The sequence below is a fragment of the Periophthalmus magnuspinnatus genome, chromosome 24 (genome assembly GCF_009829125.3).
Source record: "Periophthalmus magnuspinnatus isolate fPerMag1 chromosome 24, fPerMag1.2.pri, whole genome shotgun sequence".
NCBI classification, from domain to species: domain Eukaryota; kingdom Metazoa; phylum Chordata; class Actinopteri; order Gobiiformes; family Gobiidae; genus Periophthalmus; species Periophthalmus magnuspinnatus.
Window position 1 is genome coordinate 20,764,483 of NC_047149.1, and position 16,936 is coordinate 20,781,418.

The 16,936-nt window shown below is 37.0% G+C and overlaps 2 protein-coding genes across 4 annotated transcripts in view; one reads left to right on the top strand and one right to left on the bottom strand.

Annotated features, from left to right (window-relative positions):
- The window catches only part of tshr (thyroid stimulating hormone receptor), a 31,520-nt gene extending 30,798 nt beyond the window's left edge, over positions 1-722 (bottom strand). The window contains exon 1 of the mRNA XM_033990829.2: positions 468-722. Within this exon, the coding sequence (XP_033846720.1) occupies positions 468-634 (167 nt within the window). The 5' untranslated portion in view covers positions 635-722. The remainder of the gene's footprint in view (positions 1-467) is intronic.
- Positions 723-1,260: 538 nt separating this feature from the next.
- LOC117392553 (centrosomal protein of 128 kDa) overlaps positions 1,261-16,936 on the top strand; it is a 60,528-nt gene continuing 44,852 nt past the window's right edge. For 2 of the 3 annotated variants that reach the window (XM_055232348.1, XM_055232347.1), the window contains exons 1-12: positions 1,267-1,935; positions 2,539-2,625; positions 3,160-3,292; positions 3,451-3,566; positions 3,750-3,841; positions 4,824-4,896; positions 6,152-6,289; positions 9,281-9,367; positions 9,936-10,010; positions 10,953-11,100; positions 12,286-12,425; positions 16,297-16,368. In XM_055232348.1, the coding sequence (XP_055088323.1) occupies positions 1,774-1,935; positions 2,539-2,625; positions 3,160-3,292; positions 3,451-3,566; positions 3,750-3,841; positions 4,824-4,896; positions 6,152-6,289; positions 9,281-9,367; positions 9,936-10,010; positions 10,953-11,100; positions 12,286-12,425; positions 16,297-16,368 (1,323 nt within the window). In that variant the 5' untranslated portion in view covers positions 1,267-1,773. Of the gene's footprint in view, positions 1,936-2,538; positions 2,626-3,159; positions 3,293-3,450; positions 3,567-3,749; positions 3,842-4,823; positions 4,897-6,151; positions 6,290-9,280; positions 9,368-9,935; positions 10,011-10,952; positions 11,101-12,285; positions 12,426-16,296; positions 16,369-16,936 lie in introns of all 3 variants that reach the window. The other variant, XM_033990648.2, reaches the window with a different exon arrangement.

The window sequence follows — 16,936 nt, forward strand, 5'->3', positions numbered from 1 at the left end:
GTAAGGCGTCATTGGTGTAGTGCTATGGTGCTTTCCCAAATTATTTTATTTTATAATGTAAAAATATATACTATAACAATACATTTTTTGTGTAATACTCAGAAAGTTATGGGTTTAAAGCAATTCCGTGCACATTGTTCTCAACTAACATTACATTTATAGTCCTCCCACATAGGCCTACACCTCTATAATTTACATAGCAGCTTTTGCAGCCATTAAATGATGTTATACCCTTTACCTATCCAAGGACACGCTCTGACTCTATCCATATTAATAATAGCACAAAAGACAAATGTACCTTAAAGGGAATAACTGCTTAACACGACAGACACCTTACAGCCCCCTAGGGAACACTTTGTGGGAATATTCATGATATTATAATGGTTTTTCCTTGGGGTTTAAGAGCACCGGGTTTCAGAATGCATGAAAAACAGATGGATGACTTTTACACGTGTACGCCTACTTACAGATACTCCGTACTGGCTGGGAACTTGGGAATAAGATCAATCCCGACGCAGTAGATTTTGTTCCCGGGCTCGCACTCGCACGAGTCTGGACACGCTTCAGCTTCGGCCATTGCGCACGTGGACTGCGTCAACAGCGAAAACAAGACGCACGCAAACAGCACCTGCATACTCAAAGCACAGTAAAAATAACTTCCCAAATAAATGGTCCTTTGGTGAATTTGCAGTCTCCAAATACGCGTAAAAGTCCACTAGGATTGACCTAACATGGAAATAATGAAAGAGAGAGAGTGAGAAGTTTATTTTACCAGGCTCAATGAGATTCTGAGTGGTTCTGGAGGTTGGATGCTGTAGAAAGGGCAGCTGCTGCATCTCGAAGGAGGATTGGAGGTGGTCTTCTGGAGAGAGGGTGGACTTTTGGGCTTAGATTCAAATATTAGTATATATTGTAGACCTACATAGGATGAGATAGCACATAAGACAAAACATAAGTAGCTTTACATTAACGGAATTAGATAATGAATGAAAAAAATAATAGTAATAATGTAAAAATACTGTATATTAAACGTTGGTTTCGTTGCGTTTATAATTTATTTTTACCTTACAGTTTAGTCTTGTTTGCTGTCTCCAGAAGTTTAGAAAAGCGGCGGTTAAACTGGCGCAAATGGATACTGGTTGGACAATGTAGTTCGCAAATAATATATTCCAACACTGTGCCCGCGCCCGCTGCCTACATTTCCCGTCAGGCTTTGCGGCAGCGTATGCAGACGGTTGTTTTGCTGCTCACGCGCGGCTAGTTTGAGTTGCCATAGCACAGTGAAGCTGAGAGTTTTCTGTTTGGCAGGAGATCAGCTGCAACTTAATACTTTTGTTACTCAAAGTGTATAACAAATACTCATCATTTTAAGCGTTTATTGCATGTATGAACTGGTTGGAATTTAACTTTTCCTGGGAGCAAAGAGGAATAGTTAGCCTTGGAGCTAGCTCGCTAACGCCGATGGAGATTTTGCCACTTGTTGCTAACGAAGAGCATCATCGGTTACAACAACAATGATCTGAGGGGTCTGTGATGCAAAACAAAACTTTAAAGTACTACATATGTATATTATTCGGTAGATGTCTAACTTTGAAGACCTCAGTGAACGGGCAACTTGTTTGTTTACAATGACAACAAAAGGTTTAGGGAAGAAAGTGCAAATCCTGTGTAGTTTGTGTGTTAATGCGATTATGGACCCATTCAGGAGCTAGCATGGACGATTAGTACAGCCTCAAACCAGGGAAACATTCATTGTTTTCACGATTGCTTGGAATGTCCTCAAGTATGAATACATCCAGTGAGTCGGATACTTATGAGAGGACCCGGGGCCAGAGGGTGAGGGGCCGAAGACAGAGCCGTGACAGAGGCAGAGCAAGAGATGCCCCAACTTCTGAGATCTCCAGTAAAATCAGCACTCTGGCAAATACTCTACAGGTACTGTCTTACTCAGTAGCACAGCACGGCGTGATTTATGAATGAATGAATTATAAATTGCAGTAGTGGAACGTAACGAAGGAAAAGTAGTAAAGTACTGTACTTAAGTATACATTTTAGGGATCTGTACTTAAGTACCTGAAGTGGATGCTTTTAACTTTTACTTCACTACATTTGAGAGCAGGTATCTGTACATTCTGCTCCACTGCATTCTTTAACTGGACTGAAAAGTGAAAATATTTTTTGTATTATTGTTTGAGACTTGCTGAAAAGCCTGAGAGGTTTATTTTTAACCAGTTCATAGTTTGAACAAAAAACGCTATTGTTTCTGTTTTTGCAAAATTTTGCAGAAATTTTATCAACATCATAACATTTGAAGATTTATTATATCTTAAAAAGTTGTGCGAAATGCTTTTACTTTTTTACTATCCAAGTACAATATCAAACAGGCATTTTAAAGTAGATTTTTTTTTTCATGTGATACTTATACTTAAGTTTTTGGGGGTTTTTTTTGCTCTGGAACCCTGAAACACAAGCAGAAATGATTTGAATATGGGATAATATCATGTTTGTAAAGATAATTCATTCTCTGTGTTGTTGCAGAGCACAAGCAAAAACTTAAATAAAGTTGACCGAATGCTTGGTCAGTACAGGGAGCATACAGATGACCAAGCTGAAGCCATGGCTCTGGTGAGTAAACACAAGCTTAATATGAAGATGTCAGTATGGTCCAGATAGGCCTGTCACAATAATTACTAGATCGACTTGTACTTCAGTATATGAAAAGTGGAACAGTATGTATTGGGGCTCAGTTTTTAGTGCGTGTACAATGTATTTGCAAAAGTCGGGAGATTTTTTCCATTTTTAAATAACACGAAAAGATTTGAGCCGTAGGGGGTTGAATAAATAACTTTTGTGGCTAATGATTGGTTCATTTTGCCACTTGCTGCAGCTCAGGCCTTTTAATGATACTGTCTATTTAAAAATAAGTTTTTACTGGGATTATCCTGCTTTGTGTCAGGATTTCTCTTTAAAATTACTTGTTGTGACAGGCCAAGGTTCAGGTAATGATGATCAAACCACAGTGAGCTTGGTCTTATTGTCTTGAATAAGCTGTAAGTTTTGTGTACATGTCTCTAAATGCAAGCGATAAAATGAACTAACTGTTGTACAGGGTGACCCAAACCTCCTGCAACACTGTGCTCATTTATATTTTATCCTCAGCTTAGGGAAAACTTGGAGGACTCCATCAGCCAGCTGCAGGCCCAGCGGCTGAGCGGGCGCAGCGGGACCAAAAGTGCCTCTGCTTCAGCCTCACCTCTTCACACAAGTGACCTAGATCTCTACTCTGAATCAGGTACAACTTTATGGTGACTTTGTTTGCTTTTTTGTATTGTTCTTTATTATTAGATATAGTTTAGTATCCTGACTTGCAATGCAGTTTTATTATAAGCTTTTTTGCATGTGCTTCTCAATAAAATAGATTGAAGAATTCTATTATTTACTTTATTATAGATAGTCGACGCCTTCGCCCGACTTCTCCCTTGAGAGACTACAGGAGTTCTCCAGAACGAAGGAGGAGGTCCCACTCAAGTGTTCGCTTCAAGGATGCTCAGCTGACAGGAGAAGAGGTGTGAAAGAAAATTATTATTCCTGCAGTATTAGTGTCTACCATCAGGGGGCAGGCTGCAATACCTTCACAGCTGCTGAATTACACCTTGGAATATTTATCCTTTTCTTACGTATTCCTTTTGTATATTCCTTTTGTAAACTTGTTTTTCTACTTGTTTGTATTTTGTGTCTGTTGGTTGTAGATCCACACTTTACACCAGTCCCTGAGGGATCTTCGTAGTGACCAGCAAAGACTAGCAGATGACCTGGGAAGAGAAATTCTCAGGAGAAATAGGTATTGTATGTTTTCAGATATCGGGGAAAGACACTTAACCATCCTCGGCTCCGGTGTCTGTGTACACCGGCGTATGAATGTATGTGTGAAAGGGTTAGCGGTGCCTTGAAGGTGGAAAAACACTATATAAAAATATGACCATTTACCGTTTAATATACAAAGTACCTTTTTAAGAATGACACTAATTTACTGCTTACAGGGGCACTTTGTAACTTTTCTTCTAAAGGACCCCCACCTCCTTGTTTCCATGGAGATGTATTGTGTTTCCTGGAATGTTCCTCAGTTTGGCATTGACTCTTTATATATTGCAATTATTAAATTACAGGTGTTTTAAAAATACCCAAAACATTTCTTAAAAAACATGCATTTTTGCAGTGTACAGGCTTGCCTCTCCACAGATCTGACCTGTTAATTGGCTTAGCAGTGTCATTTGCTTGTCATCGATAAGTTTAATATCATACTAGGGAACATTCCAGCCAAAGCAATAACATCTCCATGGTGACAAGGAGGTGTCAGAAAACTTAGAGCTACTGTTCTATATATCTTTCAAGGATTTCTAATTATGATTTACAGTTGTCTTACAAACATAGCAGACATAACTTCATTCATTTCTTTCTATTTAGAAGTATTATTATTTTATCTTAAAGGCAAATACAATCCCCCATCTTGGACAAATTATTATGAAGTCATGGTACTAAAGTTATCCAGAGAGTTTTGAAAGTCAAGTCCTCTCCTTGCTGTCCATTAAAATTTGACATTTTGCTGTTATTAAAATCGTTGCCCCCCCCCCGCGATGCTGCTGACCACACGGCTCTGACCCTCCTCCGTATTTCAAAGCCCGACATCCGCATAATTATTTCTAGAAGCTTCACATCATGCATTCATTTTGATTAGTGCTGTTTGGGAAAAGGGTTTTTAAACGCCTCTGAACTCCTATTGCTGCGTAAATATCTCCCCTTCTCTGAATTTGTCTTTTTTATAGGGCCGATATTGACACGCGGCGAGCAATGGAGAACCTCTCGGAGCATATGACAGCCTCACAAAGACAGGATGCAGTGAGTTGTGGCTGCCTATTCCACCATTTTTAAAATATGCTTTCTATTCTAAACGTCAGAATAAAAGCGAGAGCCGAAGAGGATTTATACGCCTCACAGCCATTGATGGATGAAAACATCCCATGCACATATATTTCAAAAACAGACCAATGGGTTTTTGTTGTAAAAATGTCTAGCAAACACTTCAACTTTATTCCCAGCACCTCTGCTTGGATGAGTGTGTGGTTCCACCTGACATGTTTAATATTTTTTATCTTGACGCTGACAAGATAAAGGTATTTATGTGGATGTGATGCTTCCTGATTACACAAAGAAATCGCACTTCTTCAGCGTAGTGTTTGCAGTCGCATTAATAAGATATATCTATCACGCTCTCATCTAATTTCCTGTTTCCTCACAAGATCTTAAGTACAAAGGTAGCACATTGATGTATTATGTCAAAATATTTCCATTAAAAGAAGGAAAGAAGTTTTTCTTTAATCTTTAAGCTCAATCTGATTTGCAATATTGTATATATGTATTTTTGTTGATATCTGTATTGAAATTTGCCTCAACCTAAGATAAATTTGTGGGTTGCTATGGATTTTACAACTAAATATCGGTATAGCTAAATATCAGGTATCGGCCATAGCAGGAGGTCAAATTTCGGATATCGTATCAACTCAAAAAATCCATAACATCCCTACTGATTACAATTATTTTTGATAATGTACTTGGTTTGACAAAAAAGTTAATTGTTATTACATTTTAATAATACAGTTATGTTAGAAAACATACTCTATGCTAGAAACAGTGAGTCACACTTGCTTGAAGCTAATGGGGAGGGTTATATTGAATACAAATGTTGCTGTTTGAAAACCTTTATTATGTCATTTGGCAAATGTAAGTTCCCTTCACAATGCATGCTAAAAATGTATGTGTCTAAAATCCACAAATATAAGTATTGTAATGTGTATGTTGTGTCATGCACAATTGTAGAGCAGGCCAGGAAACGAATGGAACAATGTAGGAAAGTCACTGACTACATTTCATCAGCCTTGGTCTGGCTCTCAGATTGTGTTCCTCTATTAGACAAAAGAGGTGCCAAGTATTCATGATTGAGGCTATTCAGCTGCTGCACTTTCATTTCATTTAATTTTACCCATTCTGCACATGTAATAGATATTTTTGTCAGACTACCCTTGATGTCCAATTTATCACGCCGTCTTTCCAATTATTAGTTCAACTTTACCATTATCATTTTTCCCACGTGTAGGTCTCGTCTCTTGTGGAACGGCGTCTGCAGGAGCTGGAGCTGGAGAGGGAGCTGGAGAGAGAACTGACCTCGGAGAAAAGGGTCCCAGAGCGCGGTAGGAGGACGGAGCGGCGAGCGGCCATGTGCCATGTTGAGGAGGTGACACTACACTAATGTGATCCTGTCATGTCACACCTCTCTTTCCTCACACTGTCTGGGAGCTCACACATTCAGCACTGAGCCTGGTCAGGAGCCGGACATCGGCAAATATGAAATCTAACACCTTTGGCCATGAATATGTCTAATACAGTCACTGGTTTGTGATTTGAGTATTTCATATGAGGAAGCCTGTGAAAACTCATTATGAACTTTATTTTAACACGTGCTGAAAAGACCTTGATTGCCCTTATGGTCTAATCACAAAAATTAACTAACTTGGTTCTGAAATAGGGCTTCAGTTCACAATGTAATAAATTTAATGATCACAGCTAGCAAAACAGTTCAAACATTTCAGTTGTATTTAATGTTCTGTGCATGAGTAGCATTATGTATAAAACTGGCAGACCTTGTAGTTTAGACCTCTGTAAACCAAATTGCCCTAGCTACCCTATAAGAAACAGTAAGCCTTTAAATGTCCCATGGTACTGAAAATCTAAAATTAATTGATTAATATTAACTGCTCATGTTGGTTTTCTCTTGTTCGTCTTTTCAAAAATAAGTATTATATCCTCAATCACGCCATCATTCTTCCCAAATATTCCATTGTTATCTCTAGCTTTTGGAGTGAGGAAAAATGAGCATTGGTGCCATGGCAATTAACAATTCAACTAAATATTCCATCTATTGCATGATGAAAAGTACTTAAAATGCTGCCAATAAACACAAGGCTGAAAACTATTAATAAATTGGGATTATGGAACATGTGAATAAGTCCACACATAGGTCCCAGTAGTAGTAATCTTCCCACTCTCTTGTCCTCAAAGCCTCCCTTCTTTGTCAGCCATTTCGCTGATTAGCTTTAGACTTGAGCACTGCTGCTAATGCTTAGATGCAGCAGTAAGTAATCAATTGCTACGTTCCCATTTGGTGCCAATCACTGCCTTTATTTTTAGTTGTGTAACCGTCTAAAAGCGTTAATAGCACAGACGGAGCCCTGTCATTAGGTGCACTTTAGTTTTGGCAGACATTTTACCTCAACAGAAGCCTATGGAAAAAACATCACACTGCACGAATAGATCGAAGCTAAAGGAAATGCCAAAAAGATGTAATTTGAAAAAATAAATTGCAGGAAATACGGTTTTACTGTTTAATTTATAAGGCAGTAGGGTTGTGAAAAGTATCAAAAATCGGATCAATACTAAAACTAGTATCAAAACTAGATACTCATTTAAGCAAATATCAATACCGAGAAAAAAAAAAAAAAAATACAATTTCCCTGAACAGTTTCATCCTAAGTCAGAGATAACATAAGACGACATGGTATAATAAACAAATACTATTATTTTGTGTTGAAATTGATAATAATGTATTTTAGAAACCTGAACTGAAGAAGGTACTTGGATGAGTATTCACGTATTCACTCTTAACTATTCACTCTTAAATTTTATAATTTTCTTGAATGGATTCAGTTCTATATCCACATAAGTCATTTGTGATTAGTAACTCTTTTCCCCCATAGTTTGAATTCAGTATCTAGGGATTGGCATGCATTAGTTAATCTTGCTTTAAAGGTGTATTACCCGTGTTCTTTATCCCGTTGGAGTAGGTCAGTATTTAGTTTGACCACAGAGGGGCACTGTGTAGCCACTCTCTTCCTGTAGCTTATATGAACAACACCTAAAAAAGTGCAAAGATACCAACATACAACTCATTTGCATTGCCTCTCTTCTGTAGTGGCCTAATGGGACACCAGCAGAGCCCGAAGCACTCGGAAAAAAAAAAATACATTTGTCCAAAAATTAAGATTAAATAAACAAGAATGTGGAAATGAAAAGTAAAATCATGCTTTAGTACAAAAAAGCTGCAGAGGAGGAGGCAAAGGGCGCATCTATTCCCCACCGATGGGCCTGCTGCGACAATCAAAGAGATGATGAGTCACTTGGCGCATGTTATTGCTAGCAGCTGGTAATTCATAACCACATTCTGTGTAAAGTAGTGGCATCTGAACCCTTAAGTATTCTTCACAATATTAGCAATTTTTTGGTGTTTATCATGACTTTATTTTAAATATATATATATATATATATATATAAGAAATGCAAATGCCACAATTCATTTCCATTTCAATTCAATTTTCTGTATATAGCACATTTAAGATGCAACTTACTACAAACCGCCCAAAGTGCTTCACACAGAGATCAACAAAAAACAGATATACAGAAAATACAACACATAGGCAAAAAACAGATTTGGTCACAAGCTGTTTATGACTGGGTAGGTACTTTCTATAGGTGTCAGAATGATGAAGAATTAATTGAATAGAATAGAATGATCTATTTAAAACAAAATATATCTGTTGAATGAGAAAAGGACCTCAAAATGTCATGTTTAGCAGGAAGCTGAAACCCATGAACAGGGATTACAGGGATCACTTTGGTCAATGCATGTGAAGATGTCTCTACCTACACATAATTCACAGCTATTATTCAACAAATTACATTTGGGCCATAATCCATTTGCACCCTGCATATGATGATTTGTGATGAAGGTGGGAAGATTATTTAAAAATGTATATCGTTTATAATAGAAAATGCAGCAAAAAGAGCAGGTTAAAAATGAGAAGGGGGGGAAAGGATATTGTAATCTTCCAAATAAATGCAAAAAATTCTATTTCTACATTTTTCGGGGTAATTTTATTGTTTTTAATTATTTTATTTTATATTTGTCTGATACATAAACTTCAACTAATATCTTCTTAACATTTTTCTGTTGGTTTTGCATTATAAATGTGAATATTGTTGACAATAGATGTAAAAGGATACAAACAAAAACCTTTAACCCACATAAAAACACACATTACGACACAAACAAACCAAAAACTGCTACTACTAGCTATAAAAATAAATTATTGAATTGTGTATTGCATTGTCCTTCACTCATTTTATACATGCCGTCTTAAATTTTAGTTAAATTTGAGTTTTTCTCTTGCAGCTTCCCGAACACCACAAACTCCAACCCAAGGAGGGAAATGAGAGCATCACTGAGAGGCTGCTCCAAGTGGAAAGAGAAAGGACCAAGGTAAATGGGTTCATATAAACAAATGTAGAGTGGTTCTTGACCTTCTGCCTACTGCCAAATTTACTATACTCATTAAATGCGTACAAGTAGTTATTCTGAATATTTGAAATCAGAACAAGCCATGTTTTTTACCATAGAAAATACTTCAGTTTTAGGACATTTTTTAATCGTGCTTCTATAACTTGGTCCAGTGAATTGTTTTGTCAAAGATTTATTTAAATGTTAATGATGATAATAATTTATTTTCAACAAACATTTAAGGCCATTTGTACAAATCCAATGCATCCATAAATCCAGGTTTAGACTAACTTGGTTAACATTTTTTTGTATTCTTTTTTGTTTTTATTATTATCTTAAGATACAAATTGTCCAGTTATATATTCACTCTGGATTTTTGTCCGCTTAAGGCAGATCTTTCTATCTTTCTGTATCATGTTACCTAACTAACTCAATCTATTAGTTTATTTTGCTTTCCATAACCTCAAACATCTGTTACATTGCTCTTCATTGTGTGTTATTGTAGCATTATATCCTAACATCTCCTTGTATGTTACTGTGTCCTTATCAGATGGAGGTGGAGCTGGACCGAGCCCGCAGACTTCTGGAGCAGTCGGAGGACAGCAGAGAGTCTTTGGTTCAGCAGGTTTGTTTGGTCTTCTTGTTATGCAGGCTGAAGAAATCTCCCCGCGGTATTTCAAACAGACGACGCAGTTGGTATTGCGGTGTTTTAAGACGCAGGTTTAGTGCAAAGAGCTCTGTTTAAACAATGAGTCAGTCACTGTGGACCCAGCTACGTCAGTCTCTTCTGCTGGGCTTCCTGATGGGATGATCCCTCTCTTCATTCACAGCTGTACTTTGAATACTAAATTGTTTGAACTTTCACTACTTCTTATGCATGTCTGCTATTGTGGCCCTACTATTATTTTAAAATCTTGGTAAACTCTTACTAAAGTACTTGATAAACGAGACATTATTGGTGTGTTAAAACTGTGGATTGGAAAATGATCAAATGAATTCAAATGTGTCAGTTTTGTGTTTTGCCTTACAAAGGAAAAAAAACAACAATAGGTTACATTCTTGTTGATGCCAGAGATTTGTTAAAACTAGCTTGTGACAGTACTTTCAAAATAACCAACATGACTGATTATTATGCTTTTCTCTAAGGGCTGTGCAATGGATTGAATTTTAATTGAGATTGAGTTTCAGGCTTTCCTAGTTGTCATCATATTTTAATGGAAAGATCTACAGCTTTTCCCCTGTCAGTAAAGACGTGTAGTCTGAGTCATACTTCAGACTTTGGAGGATGAAATTTTACAATTTTTGCTGTTAAATGACAATGATGAAAAGTCTGTATTCAGGAAACAAGTAATGAAAGCCATTGTTGTTTGTTTTTCATAAGACAAAATGAAATCAAATTGAAAATTGAGGTCTACATGCCCTACATTCTCCCCTCAGAAAAACTCTGTAAATAAGCGTAAAAACAATGAAAAAAAATTGAATATTTGAACTGAAAACTTTACACCATTTGGATAAACTTTGTCATGTTATTTCTTGAGTGATTTTTCACCCTCGTTCTGACCCACAGGTGGAGGATATGCGTGGTGAGTTGCAGAGGAGCAGAAAAGCCCACAGTGAAGCGCAGAGGGGCCGTCTGGAGTCGTCACAGCCCATTGCCCCTCCACATGGCCCCCACACTGAGAGGGAGGAGAGGGGAAGCGGAGCGGGAGGCACAGGTAACTGATCACAGCACTCCAGAGGTGAGGGTCACAGCACAGGGGGGAGCAACAGGAGGAATCTGAAATCTGTACTTTCATTGTAGAGTTGTATTTGAACAGCTACTAGTTGTTTTAGCAGAGATAAACATAACACATAACATCATCCTTTTGGTTATGCTTATATAAATACAGCTTATTCACCTTTCTTTTTACCTTGGTGGTAAACAAAAGACAAAGAATTAAAAACACAGAAAAAGTGAGAGCTTCAGGGGGTTTTCTTGGTTAAAAGTCCAAAATAGGTGCTTTTCAAGGACAAGGCTCAAAGGCTAACAAAGATGACCGCGCTTGTAATATAAAAACTTAATGTGATAAGAGTAAAAAAGTGGTCAAGGAATGAGGCTCACTGTTGGAAATATTTTAAGTCCTTTATTGGTTACACGGGATGTGCCAACGTGTTTCCCTGTCGAAGACGCTACCTTTGTCGAAACACGTTGGCTCATCCCATGTAACCAATAAAGGACTTTTTTAATATTTCCAACAAGAAAGAATCTTTGGCTATGGTGGGCCTCTAAGTGTATTTTAACACCATGGAAACACTGCAAAATGGTGGTGAATAATGGTTCATGAATGCATTTTTCCGAGCGAGATGGCCCTCAAGAGACAAAATATTTAAAAAGGGGAAATCTTTTGGTACTCATAAAAAGTTTAAAGGGCCAAATGTTAAATGCATTTGATGTGTACTAATATAATAGACTAAAACTTTTTTTCTTTTTTAATTAAATTGCAGTATCTGTTAAATTTAGGTGTTTATACCACAATGGGTATAGAGCTCTCGATTGTAACAACACCATCAGAAAATGCTACATAATCAAGGTTCATTCAAAGGTATTCTGGCACTATGGAACAATAAATGTATTTACTAGTAGTAACCCAGCAGTTCACCTTTAACGTTTTGCCTAATGTCATGCCCATTTTGCTCTACTACCTGAAACTTGACAACTTTCCATGTTAGCAGTTGTTTTTGACATTCCCTGCCAAGATCTATTAGACAGTAAAAAGCAGTTTCATATGTGGCAGCAAAAAAACAAAACATTTATTCACTTCATTCTGTTGAACTTACAGTAAGGTAAAAGAACATATATATATATATATATATATAGCAAGTCAAATTGCCACATCTATTTACAGCTGTGATTGTTACAGAGCGCTCAGACCTGGAGAAGGAGGTGTCTGAGCTTAAAGAGCAGCTGCGCAGAGCCTCGGTGATGGGGGAGGTGGAGGAGCTGAAAAGGGCTTTGGCTCGAGAGGAGAAGGAGAAGAGCCAGCTCTCCTTACAAGTTCAGGTCTGTTTATTGTTTTGTATGTAAGACTCACACTCACTATGTTTTACGTGCACTCTAATCTGATCATTATCTGATTTCTGGACTTACCAAATCAATGAAATGTCTTGTAAACAGCTGCAGTGAACAGTAATCTGATTTATTTTTTTGATTGTTCACTTCTTTGCAAGGAAAATTATGCCAAAGTGAAAATGCTATTTTAAAATTCATTGTACTTTGTCTTCCAGATTACAACATTTAATCAAAAAAAAATAAAAATCCATTGATTAACACACATATCACCAGGTGTTTTTGATGATCAGACTTCTTTTGTGCATGTAAGCGATCAGATTCAATTATTGAGTTGGAGCAAATCTGGGTTATGTGATTGTATTGTAGCTGTATGATTTTTACTTATAATGTAAATATACACACAGCCAATGCCATCTTTGTTTTTCACCTACTTTAAAAGCCTTGACCCATTTTTTCCCCAGATATTTGAGGTATAGATATATTGTATTGCATCTAATTATAAAGCGGTTTTTGGCTGATAATCAGGAAGTGTGCATTAGCATTCTAGTTAATTGTGAAAATCAAAATGTGGTGAATAGGATGCTCAAAACGCATAAGGTAAGTGAGGAATAACTTTGGACCACTGCAAACCGTTTAAAATGAACTAGTTCTGTTTTTAAAACTATAAAAATCAAGAACAGCATCTTAACACGTCTTTCCAAGGCCTCCCTGTGAATGTCTGTCTTACAAATGTGCCATTAGTCATCACTGTTAAGTCATACGGGTGCCTTTTTCTGTCGTCTGGTTATTTCAATGAGAGATGTGTCTCCAGCTCCATAGCAGCTTCATACTGACCTTTTCTATATCTGCAGTGAAAATGTAACCTTTGGATCGCCAACAACAAACCTGTCTGTGTCTATAGGGGGGAGAAAGAATAGTGGCCAGGTCCAGCATCAATTATTCACACTTTTCAGATGATTTTGCTTAAAAGCCCTGTACCTGATTTTTTGCACTAGTTTGAACCAGTTTGCACTAGTTTGAACAGTCAAACGTTATTGCTCTCTAACCTTATGCATTCTGAGCATTCTAATTATTCACAGCGGTAAGTTTATATATAATGGAGTTTTGCTTCATAAAACTCTTCATAATGAGATGCAGACAGCACGCACCGGACATATTTGACCTCAATAGCTGCTTATATAATATCTGCACTGGGGCAAGACAAGTTTTGCTCAAATACATGGGAAAAAACTGCCTTTATAACCAATTTCCTTCACTATCAAGTTTACTTTTGAGGTTATTTGTTTCAGATTGAGTTTCAGGCAACTTTGTTTATCCCTCCAGGGGCAATTCATTTGAGCAGCATTTCAGACAATGTTTGTTTTATTTGTCAGCTGTCTGGTAGTTTGTTGGATTGAGAATCGTCCAGGATTTCTACTTCTGGTGTTTCCATTAGGCAGATAGTGACTCGGACTGTATTATACCAGCCACAAGATGAGACCTTGGCACATCATTTTACACATTACTCTGCGTATCCCCGGTTCTTTATAGTTGACATAAACGCTAAAGCCTTCTAACTTACTGATGTCAAAGTCAACTTTTGGAGAGAAAAAAATGTATAAGATAGAATGTAATTAGTAGTAGTAGTTTAGTTTCTTTGTTATTGTGTTGTCTTACACTAGTTCTGATATAGCGCCAGATCATTCTAAAACTATTCAGGCAATGTTAAAATGCGTCTGTTTTTTTCAGTTTCGAAACTTGTTTAAATGAGTATTGACATATAGAATTTGGGTAGGCTTTTTTTTTGTCATTTTATTTGTCATTGTATTAATAATATATACATTTTATTAATTATATATTCATTATAAGAACACAAAACACAAACAAAACATATGACAGCTGGTCACAATCAAGCAATCTATTACTTCTATTAAGCAGAACTATTACTCCCCACAACTGGCAAAAAGTAAATCCATATCCTGTTCGTTTTGTCCACTTTAGAGATCAGTCTTTCAAATGCAGCCATCTCTGTCATCAGTCTAAACCAGTCCTCAACCTGTGGCCTGTGGGGGCTTTTCCAGACCCTCAGAATTGGCCATAATAAAACCAGCCACCGCCAACCCGTACATGTCCATTGTGAATCCAGGGGGCAAGAAAGATTTATCTCCCAGAAGATACATCTGTGGTGATGCTGGGATAGATAGGCCAATCCACTTTTCCAGGTTTTTAATAACATCAGTCCAGAATGGAGTGGGTAGGAATTTTTTTGACACAACAATATTACTACACTAACTCCACTATCCATGAAATTTAACCTATCCAGGTAATTTAAAATGCATATGACAGATTTTCATGTTTGTGTTATTACTTGGTTTGGAGGGGAAAAAAGTGGAAAAGAAAAGTACAAAAATACAAGAAGTAGCAGAGACTTCTAAAACTGAATACGTCTACCTATGTCATTAAAATGTACAATTCCATTCGAAATGCTGGGACAATATCCATGCAAAGAAGTTATTTTTATGATAGTTTATGTCTGCGTTTAACAAAATAACGGTGTTTTTTATTGGTGTAAACTTAACTGTTGTGCACAAGGTTTGGCTACGTTTCACTGAAATTATTAACGTCATATGGACTTTGAGTTTCCTACCGTCTCATCTCAGGCCACATACCCCAACCCCACTACTATTTGATCCTCTTAAATCAACATTCAGAATAGCACATCAGACAGTTTGAACCAACAGCCATTTTTCCTGCTTAAACTAGTGCAACGTGTTACTTTCAACCCTGACATAAAACCCACATTCCCCTGCGCTGTGCTTCTCAGGGCGAAAGGTTTGTATCAAAAAATATTTCCAGAAAACCTCCACTTTTAGAATTGGCACATTTCGTATTTTCTTGCAACCTGTGATGTTTTCAAATGTGTTTAAACTCCCACTCTGTCGTCTGTGGCGGAGTGTATCACCTGAGGCGTCTCTTAGCGGGTTTTAAGTCGACATCAGAATAAACTTTGGTTTCATTTTATCCGTAAATGAGTTAAACGAAGCATAATAAGGTGAATGGGGTGAAAGATTTCATTTCTCACTGTTGGTTTAGACTATTGTGAGGTGCGTGTGACTAATTGCTTCATGACTAATTACTGATGATTGACAGTTTTGTTCACTGAAACTGCAGTGTACGGGTGAAGCGAGGCCTGGAAAAAAAGATTTTCTTCCTTTGAAACTACTACCTGAAAGAAGTGGGTTTTTTTTGTTTTGTTTTTTTAATTTTAATTATACACATAAAAAATATCATTATTCTACATTTTGTTAACTGTAAACAGACATTTTTTTTATTCATAGCACCATTTTTACCACAGGAAGTAGCAGATTTTCAAGCACAATATTATTTTTAAAACGACTGTGCAACAAGTTTTTCTCTAATATATTTTTTAAAGATTGGGAGTAGGCACAGAACCATGAGCAGGGTTGTGGGTAGATGAAAACTGTATTTTTTAATGCACTCAAGCCACATGCAGGACAATACAGGATTGCTCAAAAATACAGGAATCATTCAAAATACAACTCAGACTATGCTCAGTTTGGGTAAAAAGCATATGGAAGTTTAATTTGCGTAATATGTCTCCATCAACATACTGTAACCTTGCAGTAGCATCTTTCCTATGACTCGATGATCAATATATTGTTGTGCTGTGTTCTTGTACAAATAATGCCATACCATTAACTAAAAGATATTATACTCTGTTACAAATGGTGTTGCATTGTTGCTGTTGTTGTTGCTATCCTTCACTCCTCTAACCTTATCTATCCTCTTTCTATGGTTCGTCTTTGTTACATAAAGTGCAAACACATCCAATCCTGACCTTTTTCTTTTGTGTAAACACCAGGAGCTGACGTCAGATCTGGCACGGCGAGAACAGCAGCAACTTCGAATGCTCGAGCAACTGAAAGAATTACAGGTTACAATACTAAAATTCAATTTCAAACTCAATTTTGACACTAAGGAATAAACTCGATACTTAGTACTGATTCTGATACCACAATGATAATAAAAACTGTCTTTCTTTAGACGATAGAATGTGATTTTCAACATTAAATAACCGTACTTTCTTTTATATTACCGTCTGTTTTTATATCTGTGTAATCCCTCAGTCGTCCAGGTAGGTTCCATAGTGGTCAAGATCACTCTAAAGCTATTCAGGAAAGGTTCTTTTGGGACTTTTTTATTATCAATACCTGCTCAAATGAGTATCTAGTTTTGATACTAGGTTTAGCATTGATTAGTATCTGATTTTTGATACTTTTGACAGCCCTAACCTGGAGTGGCTCAGATTTGGTACAGTAATGTAGGGTACTGACATGGCCTCCATATTTGCTTATCAGTAACTTCACCCTATGATTATAATTATTAAGTGGTCTTAATCAGATTTTGTTTCATGAAACCTGTGTTTAAAAAAATTTAGCTAAGAATTTCTTGCAGTTGTCCAAATGAAAACTTTGATTGGATCTCTTATATTAGCACTATGC